We start from the raw sequence: 24,008 nt of genomic DNA, 5'->3' as shown, positions 1-24,008 counted from the left end.
GATAGTGGTTTTGGTCGTTTCGGCCACCAAATGAACCGCGGAGGCCACCGGAGTGAAGCTGAGGACGACCCGCGGCTCTTGGCGGAGTCCGTTGGGGTCGGGGTGGCCGGAGTCGACGGCGGCGAGCTCGGCTGCGGCGGCCGGGGTTCGATCGTGCACGGGAACGGTGTTGCAGGGTGTTAGGGGGGGTGTTGGAGCGTGCTACGTGCTCCTAGTGAGATGTGGAGCACGATGGCGTGCTCGGTTGGGCGCTACGGCGATCGTGGCCACGACGGCGACATCGCCGGCGGCGTGAAGCTTTCGGCCGCGGTGGGGCTAGGGCCTAGGGGTCGGGAGAGAGCAGGGGAGAAGGGGGAAACGGTGGCGTAGCTCACCGCGGTTGCAGTGGGCGTCGAAGCGGGCTCGGGGACGCGTCGGAGACGACGAATTTGACGGCGACGGTGGTCGGAGTCCGAAGAGGGGAATGGCGACGTGGCGGCGATGCAGGGCTTCCGGGGACCCGTGGAGCGGTGGGGAGGAAGAAGGAGTCGAGGCGGAGCTTCTGAGCTGGTCGGGGAAGCGAGGGGTGGTCGGAGACGGTGGCTAAGGCGAACGGCGGCGACGGTGAGCTTCGGCCGTGAGAGAGAGAGAGTGAGGGAGAGCCGGGGGAGAGTGAATGGGGTGTCGGCGAGGTCGGGGCGACGACCAGAAGACGATCCACGCGGCGCAACGGCGACCAGGGCGATGCAGAGAGGCTGGGTGGTGCGTGGCGAGCTCGGGCGCGCCATGCTCACCTCCCTGCCTGCTCTGGCGAGGGGAAGCAGCTGGCTGGCACGGGCCAGCACAGTGCTGGGCCGGCTGGGCTGGGCCGCACAGGGAGGAGCCCAGGTAAGCTTCTCCCTTTATTTATTTTCTGTTTTCTGTTTTTATTTAATATAACTGCAACTTTTTTGAATTAAATAAAATACCTAGGCAACTCCAAAAATCACCAAACTACTCCTGGTCCATAGTTGGATTATTTACAACATGAAACATTTTAGTTTGGAGATATTTGAGCATTTAAATATTTTCTATTATTTTAAATGCCCAAATTCAAATAGTTATGATTTAATTCAAAACCCTAGGATGGCCTAGGAAAATGTGCACCACTTTTGGCAGAGGTTCTGAACCAAGGCAAAAATGATGGGCATTTTAGAAGGGCATTTCAGGTTCATTGAAAAATTATTTTAGTAAACCCTAGTTGGTTTCAGAGGGGACTGGGGGTTCTGTCATCCCCATTTCAAGTTTCTGATGAATGAGTAAACATGATGCAACACTCTAATGCATGACTAGCTAGGGTGTGACAACTCACCCCCACTCAAAGGAATCTCGTCCCGAGATTTGGGTTCCTCCGGGAAGAAGGCGGGATATTCAAGTCGAAGACGATCCTCCCTCTCCCAGGTTGCTTCATCTTCAGAATGGTGCGACCATTGAACCTTGAGAAACTTGATATTATGACGTCGCGTGGTACGTTCGGCTTGATCGAGGATACGAATGGGGTACTCTCGATAGGTAAGATTATCTTGGAGATCAAGCGTTTCGTGGTCCACTTCACGGATAGGATCCGAGAAGCAACGCCTGAGTTGAGAAACGTGGAAGACATCGTGAACTCTGGAGAGGTGCGGAGGTAGTTCCAATTGGTAGGCAACTTCTCCTCGTTTGGCAAGAATGCGAAAAGGTCCAATGTAACGAGGAGCCAATTTGCCTTTGATACCGAAACGATGGGTTCCCTTCAGAGGGGTGACCCGAAGATAAGCCTTCTCGTCAACCTCGAAAGTCATAGCCTTATGTTTTCGGTCATATTGACTCTTTTGACGAGATTGGGCTGTTTTCAACTTTTCACGAACGATACGAACTTGTTCTTCTGCTTCCTGAATCATATCCGGGCCAAAGAATTGTCTTTCCCCGGTCTCTGACCAGTTAAGGGGTGTTCGACATCGCCGTCCATAGAGGACTTCAAAAGGGGCTTTACCCAAGCTGGATTGATAGCTGTTGTTGTAAGCGAATTCGGCAAATGGAAGGCACTTCTCCCAGTCCATTCTGAACGAGATAACAGAGGCTCGAAGCATGTCTTCTAGAATCTGATTGACGCGTTCCACTTGACCACTTGACTGAGGATGGAAAGCGGTGCTAAAGGAGAGACGGGTTCCCATAGCATTTTGGAAACTTTCCCAAAATCGAGAGGTGAAAAGACTTCCTCGATCCGAATTGATTTCCAAAGGGACACCATGAAGAGACACTATTCGGGAGATGTATAAGTCTGCCAGCTGACTAGCGGTTATACTCTCACGAACAGGTAAGAAATGAGCTACTTTGGAAAGACGATCGACCACAACGAAAATAGCATTATTCCCTCTTTTGGTCCTGGGAAAACCGGTAATGAAATCCATACCAATTTTATCCCATTTCCATTCAGGAATAGCTAATGGTTGAAGGGTGCCAGCAGGCCGTTGATGCTCTGCTTTTACACGACGACAGACGTCACAATTAGCAATATACTGAGCGATTTCTCTCTTCATCCTAGTCCACCAGAACCTCTGGCGTAGGTCCTGATACATCTTAGTACTACCGGGATGAATAGTGAGAGGAGATTCATGAGCTTCCTTAAGGATTAATCGCCTTAGGTTGCGCACTTTGGGAACTACTAATCGATTCCCGAAGTATACGACTCCTTGATCATTAATGGAGAAACAATTCGCGATTCCTTTCTGAATGTTCCTCTTGATGCGGGAGATTCCCGGATCTACCTTCTGTGCGTTGATAATTTGATCCGTAAGGGTAGGTTTTGCCACCAAGGTGGAGAGAAAACCTTGAGGTACAATGTGAAGGTTAAGCTTCCGAAATTCCTCATGGAGAAGCGGTTGACTTTGTTGTAACATCAGGTTGTTACAATAAGATTTACGACTTAGCGCATCAGCCATGACGTTGGCTTTCCCTGGGGTATAGGTTATCCCTAAGTCGAAGTCTGTGATCAATTCAACCCAACGTCTCTGCCTGAGATTGAAATCCGGTTGGGTGAAAATATACTTCAGACTTTGGTGATCAGTGAATATTTCGCAACGATTACCGAGGAGATAATGTCGCCAGGTCTTAAGTGCATAGACTACGGCTGCAAGCTCTAGGTCATGAGTGGGATAATTCTCCTCATGTGGGTGCAATTGCCGTGAAGCGTAAGCAATTACGTGTCGATCTTGCATGAGAATGCAACCTAGTCCTTGTCGCGAGGCGTCGCAGTAGATAACAAAGTCCTTGGAGAAGTCTGGCGGTACCAGTACGGGAGCAGAGGTCAGGCGTCTTTTCAGTTCCTGAAAGCTGTGCTCACATTGTGGAGTCCATTCGAACTTCTTATCTTTCTTGAGGAGTTCAGTTAGAGGTTTAGCAACCTTGGAGAAGTTCTCGACAAAGCGACGGCAATAGCTCGCTAAGCCTAGAAAACTCCGAACTTGCTTGACTGATTCGGGCGGAGTCCAATCAAGGACGGCTTGAACTCGCTCAGGGTTAACAGCAATACCTTTACTAGATATTACATGACCCAGATAGGTCACTTCTGACAACCAGAATTCACATTTAGAGAATTTGGCATAAAGGCGATGCTCTCGAAGTTTCTTCAACACTAGCCTTAGATGTTCGGCATGTTCTTCCTCGTTCTTGGAGTAGATGAGTATATCATCGAGATAAACCACGACGAATTTATCCAAATACTCCATGAAGATTGAGTTCATTAACCGAGAAAAGGTGGCTGGAGCGTTGGTTAATCCGAAGGACATAACGGTGTACTCGTATTGGCCATAGCGAGTAACAAAGGCCGTTTTAGGAATGTCCCCGTTTCTGATTTTGATTTGATGGTAGCCCAACCTCAAATCCATCTTGGAGAAGACTGAGGATCCAGCGAGCTGATCATACAGGTCGTTGATCCTGGGAAGTGGATATTTGTTCTTGATTGTGACCAAATTGACAGGTCGGTAATCTACAACCATCCGGTCCGTACCATCCTTTTTCTTAACAATAGGACGGGGCAAGCCCACGGAGATGAACTAGGGCGGATGAAACCCTTTTTCAAGGATTCATCGAGTTGTTTCTTAAGCTCGGCTAGTTCTAGGGGTGCCATCTTATAGGGTCTTCTAGCAATCGGAACGGTTCCTGGAATGAGATCTATTACGAACTCAACATCCCTGTCAGGTGGAACACCTGGCAATTCCTCTGGAAAGACATCCGGGAAGTCACGGACTACCGGAACGTCCTCAAGGTCTGGCAAAGGGCTGGCGTTAAGAGAATATAATTGTCGCTTGGCTATTCGGGTCAAGACATTGACTATCTTCCCCGAAGGATGGGTGAGTTGAACAGTCCTAGAGAAGCAATCAATTTTGGCTTGATGAGCTGACATCTAGTCCATACCCAAAATGATATTAATATCCGAAGATTTAAGGGCTATCAAGGATGCAAGGAAAACAAGTCTGTCGACTTGGATCTCATTTCCATAACTTACCCTAGAGGTCTGCCATCTAGACCCAGGGGTAGAGATTTCCATAGTGGATGGCAAGTCACAGAATGCAACGTTATGCAAACGGGCATAACTTTCAGATATAAAAGAATGAGAGGCTCCTGTATCGAAAAGAACGGATGCCGGGTGGCAATTAACAAGAAGCGTACCGAGAACGACGTTGGGGTCCTCTTGAGCTTCTTCGGCAGAGATACAGTTGACATGGCCACGTGAAGCGGTGACCGGTTTGGCATGGAACACCTTCCCTGTCGGCTTGCCACGGCCAACAGCTTTAGCAGATTGATTGGGGTTGGTCTGGGGACACTCGCGCATATAATGACCAGATTCCCCACACTTGAAACAAGTCACGGAACTGGTACGTGGAGGAGCATTATTGGATGGACCACCATAGGGCTTGGCCGGTGCAGACTGTTGAACAGGGCGAGGCGCCTGGAAAGATGGCCTCGGTGTGAACCTGGGTGGCAGGGCGGTATTGGGTACCCACACGCGGCGTTTCTGAGGACCAGCACCGGATGAGGAACCCATATCACGTCCATGCTTGCGTGTTGCATCATAATCAGTCTGACCAGTTTCAGCACTGATGGCTTTGTTGACAAGTTTCGAAAAAGATGTGCACTCATGCAGACGGAGGTCGCGGCGAAGCTCAGGGCTAAGGCCCTTTCGGAACCTTGCTTGCTTCTTGGCGTCAGTAGAAACTTCCTCAGTTGCATATCGTGCGAGATTACCAAACTCTCTGCTATAGGCATCCACAGAAAGTCGGCCTTGGGTGAAACTGCAAAATTCTTCACGTTTACGGTCCATGAGACCCTCCGGAATGTGATGTTCACGGAAAGCCTCGCTGAACTCAGCCCAAGTAGTGACATGGCCCGCTGGGCGCATGGCTCCATAATTCTCCCACCATAGACTGGCGGGGCCTTCAAGATGATATGCGGCGAAGGTGACCTTGTCAGCCTCCGCTACCAACGCGGAACGCAGCTTGTGAGAGATACTGCGAAGCCAGTCATCAGCGTCGAGAGGCTCGATGGAGTGGTGGAACGTGGGTGGATGCAATTTGATAAAATCACTGAGTGATACCATGTTAGCCCTCTGATGGTGTGCTGTATTCTGTTCTATACGCTCCAACAAACGGTTTGTCTCCCGCTTGTTTCTCTCAGCTTCCATCATCACCTCGGCTAGTGAAGGAGGATGAGGCAGATTTTCATTCCTGGCTTCACTGCCTTCGGCCTGCTCTTGGGAAGCAGGATTAGCGCGCGTGTTGACCATCCTAGGTAGACAAGACAATGATTTAGTCAGGATGGTAAAATTCCGACATAGGATACATAAGGTAAGGAATAACTCGAAATGCAAGATGATCATCCGTATGACATGGTAGATACAGAAACTGCTTCTTTATTCCATCGTCATGCACACCATACAAGGTTTAGTACAAGACCAAACAAAGTACTATTATGGTGAGAAAAGGATTACATCTCGTCAGAGGCATTCCAAGCTCCTATACATTATTTTCTACACCTCCGGAAAGAGTACAAACTAGGACATATCCCACGAGTCCATAGGAGCAGTGAACAGGCTCAGTGGATCCAGGATAAGATGGAAATATCCTGACAGTGCAGAGATACTGGCTTTGATTAAAATCTCGGAATTGCTCTTCGACCGTGAACTCAGGATACCAGCGGTATCCAGCCTCAGTCATTACCCTGACCAACTTAGCAGTATGGCCGGGTACATCTAGGCATCGAGTTAGGCGAACCACTTGATTGAGGTCGCGAGTGGCCATCTGAAAGCATAATCATAATGCAAGGCATTAGAATTTCTAGCAAAATTTCGGCAGCATAACAGCTGTAAATGCTCAAAAAGGATATTGAGACTTTTGACAAAGGATTTCGTACACACCCAACATCATCATATCAAAGTTCTGGAACCATTCTAACAACATAATGTGGTAGTAGAACTGAACTAGGCTTGTAACCATCAAACTTATAAGGTACTACTGATTAGTAACACGTGATCCTGATAGAGAGAGTAGATCCTAATTCCTTAACCCCCAGTGGAAGAATGGACTGACTCAGATCAGAAAGTCATAAGGTATAAGGAGTAAAAAGAGCCTTACGTTCCAACCCACAAACAATTCCCCTACATATAACTAAAGAATTTCTAGACTCAACATCGACCAGTTTGGCTTGGAGAACCTACAGGCAGTCCTGCTCTGATGCCAACGCTGTCAGGACCCCGACTCGATGTCACATCGATCTAGCTGGTAACACCTCATATCACTTTGCGGCCTCACGCACGGTATCCCCACGGGTGTCGTCTTACCTTTTCCCGGGACCGTTTGCGCCTTTTGGCTCGCGTATATGAAAGTGTCGCTAGCATCCATATGATAAAGAGCCCGGGCTGACATGACTAGTCGTAAACCCAAAGTGGCACAGACTCACAGGGACAGGCATCCATGACCCAGCTTCGAACGTGTCGGTCATCAGCAAGTGGGTCCGGGCTGTAGCACTGGGCTAGCAGGACTCCGGTAAACCGGGCTGTAGCGGGCTAACAGGACTCCGGTACTCAAAGCGTGACATTTCCCCGAAGGGACAGACACAGGAACGAAGAAGGACACATGCCGGCCAGCCTAAGTGTTCCAGAGCAGTAGCAAGCTACCATGGCTCAGCGGTAACACTAGGAGACATTTCCCGGTAAGAGAGGCTACTAAAGATAAACAACTAGATAGTCAGATCCCACACATACCAAGCATTTCAGTCATACACACAATATGCTCGATATGTGCAAATACAATGAAGCATCACAACATGACTCTACGACACAAGTACTTTATTTAAGGCTCAGTGAGCCATACATAACATACACAAAGGTACGGGTCTCACGACCCCACATACAAGTCATACAGTCATACAAACCAGCAGCGGAAGTAGCTTGTCTGGGTACAGACAACTAGTAAAATAAAAGAGGCTTGGAAAGCCTAGCTATACTACGTGGTCCTTCACAAGCTCAGGGTCACCACCTGGGTCTTTAGCCTATTCGTTGATGTCAACGTCTACATAGAACCCATTAGAAGGGGTTGCAGCGTCTTCTGTAAAAATGTAGATTATAGCAACATGAGTACAAAGGTACTCAGCAAGACTTACAACAGATCCTACATACATGCATAGTATCAAGAAGGGTTGGTGGAGTTATTGCAGCAAGCCAGCTTTGACTCTTGGCTAGGCTATCCTACGATACTCCAACTTGAAATGGTTTTGCGCACACGAGTCCACTACTCACCAATTCAATACACTACCGAGGATCCACCTTCGTCTTCCTACGGAAGAGCCATCCTCGGCACTCACACTTATCTTGAGGCTTTTAACAGTTTCCATTTACTTGTCTATGAACTGTATAGGCAACCAAGTAGTCCTTTACCGCGAACGCGGCTATTCGAATAGATTATGATAACCCTGCAGGGGTGTACATCTTCATACATGTTTCCACCACTTAGCGTCTGCACACGACATGTGCTCGGCAGACTTCAAGCGAAAGCCGACGTGGGTGTAGACCACGACCTACCTAAACACTTAAGCCTCTAGTCCAGGTTTATCGCCTATTCAGGTTCCATCCGCAGGGAGTCCGGCCGAGGTTTCCCATACGGCCCCGAACGATGTGAACAGGGTTCCCGAGATACCTAACGGGTATTCGGTACACCCGGCCACGTACCTACCGTATCACAGCCCACCCCTACGGTCAGCGCTGTCCACGGCCTCCAGTAGGCTACAAACACCAGAAACTACTTGCAACTCCTGGACAGAGAGCTAGGGTGAATAAGAAGTCGAGCGGGGTCATATTTCAGGGCCCAATGCATGGTAGTAGCTGTATCTTAAATCACGCATACAGATCTCAGTGCTTAAGGTCGGCTTCAATGAAACAACCCACCATGTACTCCTACATGGCCTCTCATCGATACCTTTACCAAATCGTGTTCACCACACCACTCTCATTACCGACATAATCATTTCACTCTAGCCCATCACCCAGATGAACCAGACCTGACACGACTCTAAGCATAGCAGGCATAGCAAGGTAGGAACAACACATACATATGGCTCAATCAACTCCTACACATGCTAGTGGGTTTCATCTAGTTACTGTGGCAATGACAGGTCATGCAGAGGAAATGGGTTCAACTACCGTAGCACACAGCAGTTTGAATCGCGTTGTCTTAGTGCAGTAAAAGAGAGCAGGAGCGAGAACATGGGATTGTATCGATATGATCAAATGGTTGGTTGCTTTCCTGATGGTTCGATGCACGGATACGGTTCTTCGTTAGGGTAGTCACGGTACTCCTCAGGGACAGATCCTGTCGTAAAGGATAACGATACACAGGCATCACCAAACAATGTGCAACAATATGATGCATGCATGAAACATGGCAATATGAGTGTGTTGGGCTAATGCAACTAAAGCCAGAAGGGTTTGAACAAATTTGAATCAAAGATTCAAATTTCAATTTCAAATATGGCCTTTTAAAGTGCTTTTCCTTGTTCTGATTAAAACATCCATTTAACTTGTTGGATCATGCATGAAAATAGTACAGATGGATAGATTGGATTTTTCTGATCATTTTTCATATATAATTTGTCCAATTTGGAGTTACAGAATAAAAGTTATGAATTTTTGAAGTTTAATTAATATTCTGGAATTTCCTGATTTAATTTAAATCCAGAAATATCATTTACTGCGTCAGCCTGACGTCACAGTGACATCAGCAGGTCAACAGGGCTGGCTCGGGTCAAACCTGACGTGTGGGGTCCACACGTCAGTGACACAGGGGCTAATCCCGTGTTGACCCGGGCTGGTTAGCTTTGACTAAGCCCTGGGGCCCACTTGTCAGCGTCAGTAGGTGGTGGTTTAGTGGCTAATTAACTAGGCCATGTCAGCTCGCCGGAGTTCTGGCCGGTGGCGACCATCAGTGCGGCGGTGATAGTGGTTTTGGTCGTTTCGGCCACCAAATGAACCGCGGAGGCCACCGGAGTGAAGCTGAGGACGACCCGCGGCTCTTGGCGGAGTCCGTTGGGGTCGGGGTGGCCGGAGTCGATGGCGGCGAGCTCGGCTGCGGCGGCCGGGGTTCGGTCGTGCACGGGAACGGTGTTGCAGGGTGTTAGGGGGGGTGTTGGAGCGTGCTACGTGCTCCTAGTGAGATGTGGAGCACGATGGCGTGCTCGGTTGGGCGCTACGGCGATCGTGGCCACGACGGCGACATCGCCGGCGGCGTGAAGCTTTCGGCCGCGGTGGGGCTAGGGCCTAGGGGTCGGGAGAGAGCAGGGGAGAAGGGGGAAACGGTGGCGTAGCTCACCGCGGTTGCAGTGGGCGTCGAAGCGGGCTCGGGGACGCGTCGGAGACGACGAATTTGACGGCGACGGTGGTCGGAGTCCGAAGGGGGGAACGGCGACGTGGTGGCGATGCAGGGCTTCCGGGGACCCGTGGAGCGGTGGGGAGGAAGAAGGAGTTGAGGCGGAGCTTCTGAGCTGGTCGGGGAAGCGAGGGGTGGTCGGAGACGGTGGCTAAGGCGAACGGCGGCGACGGTGAGCTTCGGCCGTGAGAGAGAGAGAGAGTGAGGGAGAGCAGGGGGAGAGTGAATGGGGTGTCGGCGAGGTCGGGGCGGCGACCAGAAGACGATCCACGCGGCGCAACGGCGACCAGGGCGATGCAGAGAGGCTGGGTGGTGCGTGGCGAGCTCGGGCGCGCCATGCTCACCTCCCTGCCTGCTCTGGCGAGGGGAAGCAGCTGGCTGGCACGGGCCAGCACAGTGCTGGGCCGGCTGGGCTGGGCCGCACAGGTAAGTCTTCCCCTTTCTTTATTTCTGTTTTTATTTAATATAACTGCGACTTTGTTGAATTAAATAAAATACCTAGGCAACTCCAAAAATCACCAAACTACTCCTGGTCCATAGTTGGATTATTTCCAACATGAAACATTTTAGTTTGGAGATATTTGAGCATTTAAATATTTTATATAATTTTAAATGCCCAAATTCAAATAGTTATGATTTAATTCAAAACCCTAGGATGGCCTAGGAAAATGTGCACCACTTTTGGCAGAGGTTCTGAACCAAGGCAAAAATGATGGGCATTTTAGAAGGGCATTTCAGGTTCATTGAAAAATTATTTTAGTAAACCCTAGTTGGTTTCAGAGGGGACTGGGGGTTCTGTCATCCCCATTTCAAGTTTCTGATGAATGAGTAAACATGATGCAACACTCTAATGCATAACTAGCTAGGGTGTGACAGATTCGCTCATTTCGGTCGGACCGAAATGTTACGAAAAAGAAACAGGGAGTTTACATTGCAATATCGGTGGGACCGATCGCTCATCTCAGTGGTACTGAAACGTTACGAAGGGAAATAGAGAGATTACAATCCCATCTCGGTGAGACCGATATCCCTATCGGTGAGACCTATTTGCCTAGGGTTTGTGGCAGTGGCTATGACATCTAAACTCGGTGGCGCCGGGTAGAAAGAATCGGGACGGCCGAGTTTGACTTTTGGTTTAGGTCATATGTGGATGTGAGAAAGTAGTTGAGGGTTTTGGAGCATATCACTAAGCACTGTGGAGCAAGAAACTCATTAAGCAACACCTCATCCCTCCTTGATAGTATTGGCTTTTCCTATAGACACAATGTGATCTTGGATCACTAAAATATAAAATGTAGAGTCTTGAGCTTTTGAGCTTGAGCCAATCCTTTTATCCTTCACATTTTGAGGGATCCACTTTTCTCATCCATGCCATGCCATTCATTGAGCTTTTCCTGAAATGTTCATCTTGGAATGATGTTAGCTCAATGACCTATATGTTGTTAGGAATTACCAAAACCACCTAGGGATAGTTGCACTTTCAATCTCCCCCTTTTTGGTAATTGATGACAACATATAGATCAAAGCTTCGAGAAATGATAATAAGAGTGAAAAACATTGTCGCTTTGAGAAGTATGTGCTAAGCAAGAGCTCCCCCTAAATTTGTGCATAGTTTAAGATTTGCTTTGGACTGCAAATGCACAAATAGTTAGGCTCATGAGTTACTCTTCCATGTCACATACATCTTGGTGGAGCGCTCAAAATGATAATAATAGAATAAGTGCACTCATCACCAAGAAAAGTGAATGATCATATAGAGATAAATGGGATAATGTCATCCAACAAGCATAAATGTAGCATATGATCAAACACATGATCATCCAGGTATCACACAGACATAAAGTATCTCAAACAAGCAAATAAAGTTCAACCACCAAAGCAAGAGAGAACAAAAAACAACACTCTCTCTTGAAGCCTATGATCTATACATTTTTCTCCCCCTTTGGCAACAAGTTACCAAAAAGTTCATAGAAAATGCATAGCACTAGATCGACTCTCAGGCTTGGTCTTCAGGTGGTGGTGTAGATAAAACGCCAAGGACGAAAGCATCAGTTGATGTAGATGGAGCTGGAGGTGTAGGTGCTAGAGCTGGTTGCACTGGAGCTGTAGGAGCTGTAGCTAGTGCAGATGAAGTGGCTCTGGTGTCTATCACTAGCACAACAGCTGATCTCTAAGCTCTAGGCACTCTGGAAAATGCATCAGTGGTTGTCTTGCCCTGCCTAACCTGCATATCATCCTAAAGCTGCTCAACAACAGACTGGATCTCAGTTACCTTCACATCCAAGTTATAGAACTTCTGCTCCATGATCCTCTCCAGGCTCTCCTAGTTTTGAGTCAAGGTGGCTAGCCCCTTCTCAATCCTCAGAGTGGATGCAATCAAGTAGCCTAGCTGATCTTGTTTGCCCTTGAGAAAGTACTGAGATGCCTCTTCCATTGTTGGCATCTTGGTAGCCTTCTCTGTCCTTGCCTTCTCCTTCTTTGCTCGAGCATGCACAGAAGATGGTTCATCTTCATCCATAACCACTTGGTTGTCCTCAAAGTCTGGATAGATAGGCATGTGATCCTTGTCCAACAAGTATGTGCATGTGCCCATCTTGGAGTTAATCAGCTCCTGGATCTGTGGGGCATACCCACAACTTCTCTTTTGGTCAGCTGCTGTCCTCTTGATAGTCTCAAATATGAGGCTCATGACCTTGAACTTCTGTGGCACATCAAATAAGTTTAGCAAGTTTATTGCATGCCCTCTGATCATGTTGTGGTCACCTGACTTGGGAAATAGAGTATGCCTGAGGATCCAGTTGATGGTTGGCAGTCCTGACAGAAGATAATGTACATATCCAAACTTATGTGTCTCAACTGCAGCATCTGGGATCTCCTTGTACATATGTGCCATAGTATTGTGATCCATCTTCTTCTTGGCATAGACATCCAAGTCATCTTCTTTCTCCTTAGGTGCATTGATCAGATTTGCCCATTCTTCAATTGTTGATTGGTACCTTGTACCCTCAGACATCCATACTATCCTGCCATCTCGATAGAAGTGTGATGTGGAGTAGAATTGCATTGTGAGCTCATCATTCCATTTTGTGAGCTTCTGCCCAACAAAGTCTGCAACTCCACATGCACTGAAACTGTCTTGCACACCAGGATAGTGTTCCTCATTTTCCTTCATGTAGGTCCAGTCCACCCACCTCATGTCACAAACTATAGGCTTCTTGTCCAGCAATATTGTTTCATAGAAATCCTGTTGTTGCTTAGTATGGAACCTGTAGTCAACAGCAGTCCTTCTCCTGATAGCATAAGGATCAGACAACCTCCACTGTCTGAGGCATGCATCCTTTCTCAGCTTAATGTTCTCAGCCACAGGATGAGCATCATTGTGGTCTGGAATCTTTGGCTTCAACTTTCTCAATACATGCTCTTCATCTTCTTCTTCTTCAGCAATAGTCTCAGGCACTGGGGCCTTGTTCTTCTCAGCAGTAGGTATGTTTCTAGTACTCCTATTTGGTGCAATCTTGGGCTTCGAGGCAGCTTTGGGTGCTTCTTTGGGCTTGGATGATTCAACCCCTGACCTTATAGCATCACCCATAAGCTTCTAAGCCTTGGGTGCTGGTGCAGCAACCTCTTCTTCCTCTTCCTCTTCCATCATGGAAGGCTTTCCAACAACTCTGGCCATGGTCTTCTTGACCCTTTCCTTCCTCTTCTTCCCTTCTGCAGCAGCCTCTTTGGGTTGAGATTCCAAAGATACTTGAGTAGAGGCTCTGGCTTTAGACATGGGAGTTCTCTTTGCAGGTACTTTGGTCTTCATACCAGGCTTAATGGCAGCAGCTGTGCCATACTCCTTTTTGAGCACTTTCTTCTTGGAAGTGGCCTCATCCTCAATTGCCACATAGTCTTCATCCTCAGATTCTGAGGTTTTCTTCTTTCTGGCCCTGATGGCAGCTTTGGGCAAGTTGCTTGGGGTGCTCCTACTTCCATCATCAGAGCTGCTAGAGGGACTAGTGCCCTCACTCATCTGAATTTGCTCCTCTTCCCTGTTCTGGCTGTCACTTTGATCAGACATGTTGCAAACACTGACTGCTGACCTTGTGAATAGATATAGATGAGATAGAGTGGATGAGCATCACAAAATACAGAGGTTTTTGCAAAAGAATGAGTCAAAAACTTAGTTTTAGTTTTCCACAGAAAGCATTTCGGATCAACCGATTTGCAAACTCGGTGACACCGAAGCAGCTTTTGGAACCTAAACTAGTGAACTCGGTCAGACCGAGTCACAGTTCGGTGGCACCGAGATTGCTAGTGTTTCACAAAGTCCTGAACTCGGTCACACCGATTTGCAATTCTCGGTCAGACCGAGAATCACTTGTGCAATGGCCTTAGACGAATCGGTGGAACCGAGTCCTTCAACTCGGTGGGTCCGAGATGGTTTCGGCGAAAACCTAACCCTAAATTTTCAATTCACCTCTAAACTATCGAGTGTTTTGACTAGATATTATCGTTTCAATCTTGGCAAGAATCATGATGAACACAATGTGCTAGGAATCGGACGGGGATAACACTGTGATCGAGTCCATACCCTAGCTTGGCGATGAACTCACTATGGCAGCAACGGCGGGGATGAATTCCGTTGACGGCGGCGGAGACCAGCGACTGGAGGCGGTTGGAAACGAGGAGGATGATCCGGAGACCCTGGAGGCAGAGCGAGCTATGCGCGGGCGAAGGGGTTCAAAGAAAGTTTCCAAATTTTTGCTCATGAGTATATATAGCCCAACCCTGTCGGTGTGACCGAGTGGAACAACTCGGTGGCACCGAGATGCATAACTGTTGACAGTTACAGCAACTCGGTGTGATCGAAAAGTTCAAATCGGTTGCACCGAGATTGAAAACCTAGATCGACTTAGTGATCTCGGTATGACCGAAATGGAAGAACCGGTCAGACCGAAACGCACAAAGAAGTTTTGGAAGTTTAAGTCTATGACAAATCGGGGACTCCGAGTGCTCCTCACACCGAGTGGTTCGAATCTGACTTGATCAAATTTTGTGATGTAGCATGAATAGAGTTTGAGACAAGAAAAGCATAGATAGCTAGAGAAGGTTCTTAGGCATTCTTGTCCATCCACTTGGCAAAAGAAAAAGAAACCAATCAATCAAAGCAACAAGTGGATGTCCTCGAATGAGTAAAATATGCAACCAACATGCTCACACAATAAAATGACAAATGAAATATGTGGCAAAGCATGCACAACCAATTCTAGCATCTATCAAACAATTGGCGATGACTAGGTCATCTATATATGAGTATATTGACTTAGGAGTCAAATGAGAACATTTGATCATAGGTCATACTCATCGTTTAAGCTCAAGTGGGGTTACCACTTTTACACAATGCATTGATGTGTTCACACCATTAGAGTTGCTTTGACTCAATTCTTAGAGTTAAGCTCCCCTAGATGTGAGATCGCCCCTTAGAGGGATGAACTAACCTTGGGTTTTGTCAATGATGACTTCATGTAGGTGTTGAAGATGTGGATGCTCAACGTTGATGAAGATCATTTGGAGCAATCCTTTGGAGTGAGTTGCACTTTCAATACCTACACGGGTTAGTCGCACAAGAAACAAACAAGGATATCCATACACATAGAGTGATGCACACACAAGATGGTGTCTATAAAAGCATTAGGTTACCTTGTCCCTTGTCTTACCAACAAGAGGGTTTGTGACTCCTTGAACTAGTGCAAGATGTGAAAGTTGATTGCACTTGTTGTTGCCAAAATGATATGAGTGAAATATGTTGGCGGAGTCACCCTCAAGAACTCTCTAGTTCTTCTTCTTCGGGATCCACATCATCTTGATGGGAATCCTTGGAGTTGTAGTTGTACTTGATGAAGTAGAACTTGACGTAGTCTTGGGAACCCACTTGACCAAGGCCTTAGGAGCTTCTTCAAATGCATCAATCTCCTCTTGAAGCTTATCCTTGCCTTTTTGCTTGTGGTCTTGTGGTGGAAGATCATCTTGAGCTTGTGTCCCCTTGAAGTAAGTAGGATCATACTTCTCTTGTTGAGGAACAAACTTTGTCTTGGGGTATTGATCTTCTTCCCACTCAACTCCATTGGCATTGAACTTTCGTTCAAAACCAACACCTTGGTTCTTCCGGTGTCTTCCTTGCTTGCGTACAATTTCCTCAAATTGCTTACTCCCGGCAAGGCTCTTGTAAACACCTTTCTCTATAATTCCCTTCAATAAGCTATTTTCTTGCTCAAGTGTAACTTGGCTAAGATAATCATTAGTGGAATCAAGAGAACTACTAGAAGCAACAACATTGGATTTAGCATGATTATTGTTACTACTAGAGGAAGAATCCTTCTTGTTCTTGTTAATGGACTTGACTTGAGGCATGTAAGTAGATAACAGTAAACGCTTGGCAATGTAAGAAGCACTTTTCTTACGGAGATCATCATTGATTGCCTTTAAGAACTCATGCTCTTGCTCAAGGTTGAGCTTCTCAAAGCGTAACTTCTCACGAGTCCTTAAAAGTTCTCGATGATCTTCTAAGATAGTTTCATGAGCTAACTTAAGAGTGTTTAGTTCTTTAGTTAGAAGCTCAATCTTCCCCTTATCATTGTCATTCATTTTATCTTGATTAGCATGATTAATTGACGTTTCATCATAGTATTCATCACTAGAGTTGTCAACAAGTAAATCATCATCACCTAGCAAGTCATCTTCATCACTATTGAAATCAACATACTCGGGGTGTGTTACCTTTGGGCCTTTAGCCATGAAGCATCTTCCAAGTCCTTCATTTGGTGAATCAAATATGTCGTAGGAGTTGGTTCACACAAGTGCTAGACCGGCAACACCTTCATCTTGAGTATATTCGGAGTCAGAGTGATAGCTTCTCTCGGAGTGATTGTCGGAGTCGGAGCCGGATACCCATTCACCAACATGAGCTTGATGTCTTCGTTTTGTGTAGCTGCTTGATGACTTGTCCTTCCTTTCGGAATCCTTGCTTCTCCGGGATGTTCTTTGTTCATAACGATCATCTCTACTCCTCTATCTTGGTGGTGATTCTTCTCCTCTACTTCTCCTCTTGGCTGATTCTTCTCTTCTTTTGTGGGGTCCCGTACACTCATTGGAATAATGTCTGTGTCTCCCACAATTGTAGCAATTTCGCTCTCGACTAGAAGATCTTTTGTCATTGTAGGACCTTGACTTGGAGCTTCTCTCTTTGCTTCTACTCTTGCAGAATTTGTTGAAGTTCTTCACCATTAAGCTCAATTCTTCATTGAAGGTTTGTTTCTCACTTGATGATGTGGGGGCTTCACATGAGGCTTTGTAAGCACCACTTGACTTGTTGTGAAGTTCCTCCTTATCCTTGAGTGACATCTCATGAGAAACAATTCTTCCAATGACTTCCGTTGGCTTGAGATCTTTGTAATTGGGCATCATTTGGATCAATGTGCACACGGTATCATATTTTCTGTCCAAAGCTCTTAGGATCTTCTTGATGATGAATTTGTCGGTCATCTCTTCACTTCCTAAGCCTGCAATCTCATTTGTGATAAGAGCAAGCCTAGAGTACATTTTAGCGACACCTTCACCATCCTTCATTTTGAAATTGTCAAGTTGACTTTGGAGCACATCCAACTTGGATTCCTTGATGGAGTCGATACCTTCATGCATATCAATCAAAGTGTCCCAAATTTCCTTTGCATTCTCAAGACGGCTGATTTTGTTGAATTCTTTGGGGCACAATCCGTTGAAGAGGATATTGCAAGCTTGAGCATTGTATTGCAGCATCTTCAACTCTTCCACGGTAGCTCCATGGTTCGGTTCTCTCCCATCAAAGAATTCACCTTGCAAGCCAATACACACAATAGCCCAAACGGCGGGGTTATGTCCAAGAATATGCATTTTCATCTTATGCTTCCAACTAGCAAAATTACTACCATCAAAGTAAGGACCTCTACGGTGATAATTTCCCTCGCTAGATGCCATACTCTCCTAGGTTGTGCAACCAAGGCTATGACCACCAAAAGCTATGGAAATCAAAGCAAATGGAGACCAAAGCTCTGATACCACTTGTAGGATCGAAAGTATGTCTAGAGGGGGGGTGATTAGACTACTTGACCAAATAAAAACTTATCCTTTTCCCAATTTTAGTCTTTGGCAGATTTTAGCTATCTTAGCCCAAGTCAAGCAATCTTAACACAATTCAAGCAAGCATGCAAAGAGTATATGAGCAGCGGAAAGTAAAGCATGCAACTTGCAAGAATGTAAAGGGAAGGGTTTGGAGGATTCAAACGCAATTGGAGACACGGATGTTTTTGTCGTGGTTCCGATAGTTGGTGCTATCGTACATCCACGTTGATGGAGACTTCAACCCACGAAGGGTAACGGTTGCATGAGGACACGGAGGGCTCCACCCACGAAGGGTCCACAAAGAAGCAACCTTGTCTATCCCACCATGGCTGTCGCCCATGAAGGACTTGCCTCACTAGAGGTAGATCTTCACGAAGTAGGCTATCTCCATGCCCTTACAAACTCCTTGGTTCAACCCCACAATCTTGTCGGAGGCTCCCAAGTGACACCTAGCCAATCTAGGAGACACCACCTCCAAGAAGTAACAAATGGTGTGTTGATGACGAACTCCTTGCTCTTGTGCTTCAAATGATAGTCTCCCCAACACTCAACTCTCTCACACAGGATTTGGATTTGGTGGAAAGAAGATTTGAGTGGAAAGCAACTTGGGGAAGGCTAGACATCAAGATTCATATCGTAGGAATGGAATATCTTGGCCTCAACACATGAGTAGGTGGTTCTCTCTTAGAAATAGCAAGTTGGAAGTGTAGGTTTGTTCTGATGGCTCTCCACGAATGAAGAGGAGGTGGAGGGGTATATATAGCCTCCACACAAAATCTAACTGTTACACACAACTTGCCAAACTCGGTGGGACCGAATTGGTAAACTTGGTCGGGCCGATTTAGCAAATCTAGTGACCGTTTGGATTTTCGGTGGGACCGACATGCAACTCGGTAGGACCGATATGGTTAGGATTAGGGCATAACGTAATCTCGATGAGACCGATTACACAAACTCGGTGAGACCGATTTTGATAATAAGCTAACCAGAGAGTTGGTCAGGTAAACTCGATGGGACCGATTCGCTCATTTTCGGTGGGACTGAAATGTTACGAAAAGGAAACAGGGAGTTTACATTGCAATCTTGGTGGGACCAATCGCTCATCTCGGTGGTACCGAAACGTTACGAAGGGAAACAGAGAGATTACAATCCCATCTCGGTGAGACCGAGATCCCTATCGGTGAGACCGATTTGCCTAGGGTTTGTGGCAGTGGCTATGACATCTGAAACCGGTGGCGCTGGGTAGAAAGAATCGGTAGGGCCGAGTTTGACTTTTGGTTTAGGTCATATGTGGATGTGAGAAAGTATTTGAGGGTTTTGGAGCATATCACTAAGCACTGTGGAGCAAGAAACTCATTAAGCAACACCTCATCCCTCCTTGATAGTATTGGCTTTTCCTATAGACTCAATGTGATCTTGGATCACTAAAATATAAAATGTAGAGTCTTGAGCTTTTGAGCTTGAGCCAATCCTTTTATCCTTAGAATTTTGAGGGATCCACTTTTCTCATCCATGCCATGCCATTCATTGAGCTTTTCCAGAAATATTCATCTTGGAATGATGTTAGCTCAATGAGCTATATGTTGTTAGGAATTACCAAAACCACCTAGGGGTAGTTGCACTTTCAGGACCCCCTCGCTTGACATCACCTCGCAGAGGTCCTTGGTGTCTCGCCCTCCCATGGGGCCATCACGAGCGGGTGAGTAAGGGCGTGGCCCAGTTTGCATAACTATGAGCTTGGTGTTTCGCCACCATGGGCGTCGCGCGTCATGCGGCTCTTCCCTTTGTCATCCATGAAGAAACTTGGCACATCGTCTGTGCTCGGGTCCATCCCTGCAGCATCGCTAATTCCAAACGACCGAGCTTTGTCTGGCGGGCCAGGCCTGTGCACATCACCTTGTTTGGGTCCTTGGTACCTGATCTTTTCATGCGATGGCCTCGGGACAGCCATTCGACGGGGGTCGCCCCCATGTCACGGGTTACACGAGCACGCAGCTACAATGAGAGCTAGGCGCAAACCGCTTGAGGATCGAGGAAGGAGCTCCTGATCCTTGCGCCTGGAGCATCTGACACCTTCACAAGTTCTATCATGTCTGTCATGCTTACAAATAAAATGGGGCTATACACGCCCCAGAGACTCTGGAATAGAGATCCCGCCCACTCCCTAGTGGAAGCCCCATGCCCCGCGCCGGCAAAATGGTCGAACTATGACCATGCCGACGCCCCAATGGAAGCCCCATGCCCCGTGCTGGCGGAACGATCAATTTATGATCATGCCCACACCCAAGTGGACGCCCCATGCTCTGCTCTTGTGGATAGTCAACTAAGAGTGCCCCGCGGGACACACCAACCTCAGGATAACTCGTGCCAGGCACGTCCAACGCTTACCTTTTAACACAGCACGCGCTCGCAGCTCTCTCCTATGCCTCACACGAGCGGGGGCTAGACATGGTGCACGTGCTTGGGCCAGTCTCAGCAGCACTGGAAAACCCAAGGGACCGGGCTCTGGCTCGCAGGCTTGCTCCCATGCACGTCATCCCATCAAGGTCCTTGTTGTTTGGTCACCTCGCGTAACGCCCATGCCAAGCTTGCGAGCCCGCGTCATCCAAATGAGACTTTTGTGCGTAGGTTCTCCCTCAGGAATGGATCACCGGGAAATTTTGCAATATGCACCCTGCAAGCAATGAACCGTCGGTGCTGCAAAGATGTAAGTTTGGGCACCACAAGGGGCAGCCTCATCGATGCTAACGTTTTCCCTTGCGCAGCCCACTTGCGTGTCAACGGGGGACTCCTGAGCATCGCGCCTCAGGAGCCATCACTAGCTCCTAGACCCCTCACCTCATGGCCGTGTCTAGGCATCGCAACCTGACATCCCAGTGATGGCTGAGGCCCGCATGGGGTTGGGCCCTACCAACATAGAGCACCAAGGCAGGCAAGTGGAAAAACAAGTACGGAAGGGGAACCCCGCAGGATCGTAGGCATTCGTTACAAGCATTAAATGTTCAAACAAATAAAACCGTGGTCTCATGCCTCCACGAGCCACCTTCAGTCTATTACAGGACAATTAAAGGAAACCTTAATAAGAGGCATCACCGCCGCCGTTGCAATCGTCCGCCGCGGCCTCGTCAGGCTCCCCACCGCCACTTCAGTAGAACTTGCCAAGCAGCACATTGACATGGCTTTCCACGACCTCTGCAAGGCCTTCACGAGACTCTTCGAGAATGGGGCCATCACCTTGTTGAAGTCAAAGGTGGGGTCACGGTGAAGGAGGTGGCTGAAGACGCGAGTCGCTGCCACGAAGAAGAGGTCGCCGCACTCTTCCTCTAGGATATTGTCCACCTTCTGGGCCCCGTCCTCGAGCTGCTCCATAAGCATGGTGGAGAGCTTGGCGTAGCCAGCATCGCAAGCTACAAGGGGGCCTCAGGCTTCTCCCCAGGAGATGGAACTTTGAGCCTTGCGATCCCTGAGCTCAAGGGATTAGAGCGCGACACAGTCCGTCGTCGCCCTCGCATCAGCATTCGCCTGGATCTTCTTCTCCTGGGCATCTGGCTGAGCGTTAACCTCGGAGACATGCTTCGCGTGAGATTCCTGGGCGTCAGCCACCTGGCGCTTCAAGGCCTCCAAGCGCTCGTGTTCCATGGTCTGCTCGGTCGTCATTGCCGCCAGGTCCAATTCGTGGGATGTGAGACTCACCTCGCGAGCCTTGGGATCGTACTCCTACAGCTGGAGCCATTTCGCATTCGCAGCCCACTTGTCCCGGATCGCCTTCAACCGTGCCACCGCCTCTGCGCGGCGCTTGGTGGCTGCCTCGGCCTCAGCGAGTGCGGTCTCGCAAGCCACCTTCACCTCAGCGGCCTCCTGCTCACTCTGTGCGATGGCAGCCTCGCTCTGGCTTTGGAGGAGGCGTCAAGTTGGTGCCATACGGTCGCAAGCTTCAGGCGCTCCTTGGTGAGGCATGCTTCAGCGTCCTGAAGGTCCACCCTGAGCCGGTCAAGCGTAGCTTGAGAATCGGTTAGGGCCCATGCCTGAGCAAGGCGCCGCAGTTCACCAAGGCGCGGGTCTGGCCCAGGTTCGGCGTCACGATGCCCGCGGCCGTTATGGTCGATGGAGCCCCGACGGAGCTTGTCTGGAGCGCGGAGGGCTTCGGGCTCTCTCCCTTTGACCATCGCGTCACGCCAAAGGGATTCTTCGTATCGACTGTGGTGGCTTCTCGGGTGGCCGAGGCCAGTGGATCCTACGCGACGCGCTCCACGTCGCTCCCCGCGGCAGCGGTGAAGGCGGCCGACGGGGGCTTGGGTGCCGTGTCATCCCCCATCACCACCCCCGTGCTCGCATTAGGCCCTGTGAGGGATGCGTCCCCGCCCTATGTGAGCGGCGCCCGGGGCTGGTCAGCAACGAGCGGGATGGTCAGGCCCTCTCATGGCTCCTAAGGGGTGTTGGGTCCCTCTGTTGCTCTTGAGCGCCCCGCAGCAGCGCCAGAGCGGCGTGAGGCCTTCCCGCACTGCCTAGGACTCAGGCCCAGCGCCAGCGCCACCTTCAGGTTAGGAGGCATCTTCTCCCTGGTCATCTTCATCTTCTTCACCTCCTGTCCGTCGCCTTGGCGCTTGCACGAGAATTGAGTTCCCGGACGCGATTTTGGGCGGAAAATGGAGATTTCGGGGTCAAAATTGACGAGATTTTGTGGATGGAAGATGGGGAAACTTGGGGAAATGCTAGATCCACTCGAAACCAAGCAAATCCATGGATCAAAATCAACAAAACATCATCAAACCAACAAATCACAAAAAACATTGGTGCTATTTTTGGTGGGGATTTTCTGATTTTGGGGAAGAACACAACAAAACAGGGCTAGAAAACGGTGGGAGGGACTCCAAATACGTGATCAACGTGGCTCATGATACCATATGATACGGGGCTATCCCGGTGTAGGCCGACCTTTCACGTTTGGAGTGGGATCCCTCGAAGAACACGATGAACACGGGGAAGAACGGGGAGAAATCACAAGGGGAAACACTCAAGAACAAGTCCAATCACACATCCACTAGACAATCAAACACACAAGATCCACAAGGTACATGAACAACAAAGAGAAAGATACAAGGTAGAGTTCATCCCAAATCCTATGAAGGAGTTGAGGGCTTGAATCCTAGAAGGATCTTCCCACGAAGGGGTCTTGAATCCCGCGGGATCTTCTCACATGGAGGTCTTGAACTCCATGGGAGTGGTAGTCTCTCTCTCTCAAGAGTAGAGGTAGGAGCAAAGCTCACCTAAGAATGAGGTATCATATTTTCTAACCCTAGAAAGGAGGTGGAGGTGGTCTATTTACAGTCTAAGCCACGAAGGGGTAAGTGGGAGAGGGATACAAGGCCAAAGGCCCGCGGCTGCGCACACAGGCGTCGGACGTCCGGTGGGGGTCGGACGTCCGGAAGCTCAGGACAGTCCGGACGTCCGGAAGACTTCAGACTTCTGTAAATTCTTCTCTGTCGCCATAGCACCGGTCGTCCCGTCGGTGTCGGTTGTCCGTGTGCTGGGACTTGTCGGACGTGCGACATTCGTCGGTCGTCCGGCCGCTATAGCTTTCCTCGGCAGGTCTCCTGGGCTGGCTGGAGCTCCAGGTGTCGGACGTGCAGTGTAGTCCGGTCGTCCGGGCGGTGTAGGTGTGTCGGACGTCCGGTGGCTTCCGGTTGTCCGGTCGTTGTAGACTCTGCAACTCCTTCTTCTTCCGTCTTCGCTTCCATGCCTCCCTCGCGGATGGTGTAGTTGTTCCTTGGCGCTTGCACTCCTCCTCAACATCCGTGAAGCTCCGACAATACCTATGCATGCACACGGGAGAAGTGTCAAGTAGTACACCATCCTCGAAGGGGTCAAGTGAGCACGTGTAAAGGAGAAGATTCACCTTTGTGTATGTGAAGTAGAGGTCGCATGTGTCACTTGCCAAACGGACTCTTGACA

The 24,008-nt window shown here is 48.6% G+C and overlaps 1 protein-coding gene across 1 annotated transcript in view; it reads right to left on the bottom strand.

Moving 5' to 3' along the window:
• Positions 1 to 21,431, bottom strand: part of LOC119292646 (protein SLOW WALKER 1-like) — a 35,220-nt gene extending 13,789 nt beyond the window's left edge. The window contains exon 1 of the mRNA XM_037571412.1: positions 21,132 to 21,431. Coding sequence (XP_037427309.1) covers positions 21,132 to 21,431 — 300 coding nt within the window. The remainder of the gene's footprint in view (positions 1 to 21,131) is intronic.
• Between the last annotated feature and the right edge of the window lie 2,577 nt (positions 21,432 to 24,008).

Source organism: Triticum dicoccoides, chromosome 4B, assembly GCF_002162155.2.
Source record: "Triticum dicoccoides isolate Atlit2015 ecotype Zavitan chromosome 4B, WEW_v2.0, whole genome shotgun sequence".
NCBI classification, from domain to species: Eukaryota; Viridiplantae; Streptophyta; class Magnoliopsida; order Poales; family Poaceae; genus Triticum; species Triticum dicoccoides.
Note: the sequence above shows the minus strand (reverse complement) of the source record. Positions and strands in the feature narration are given on the sequence as shown.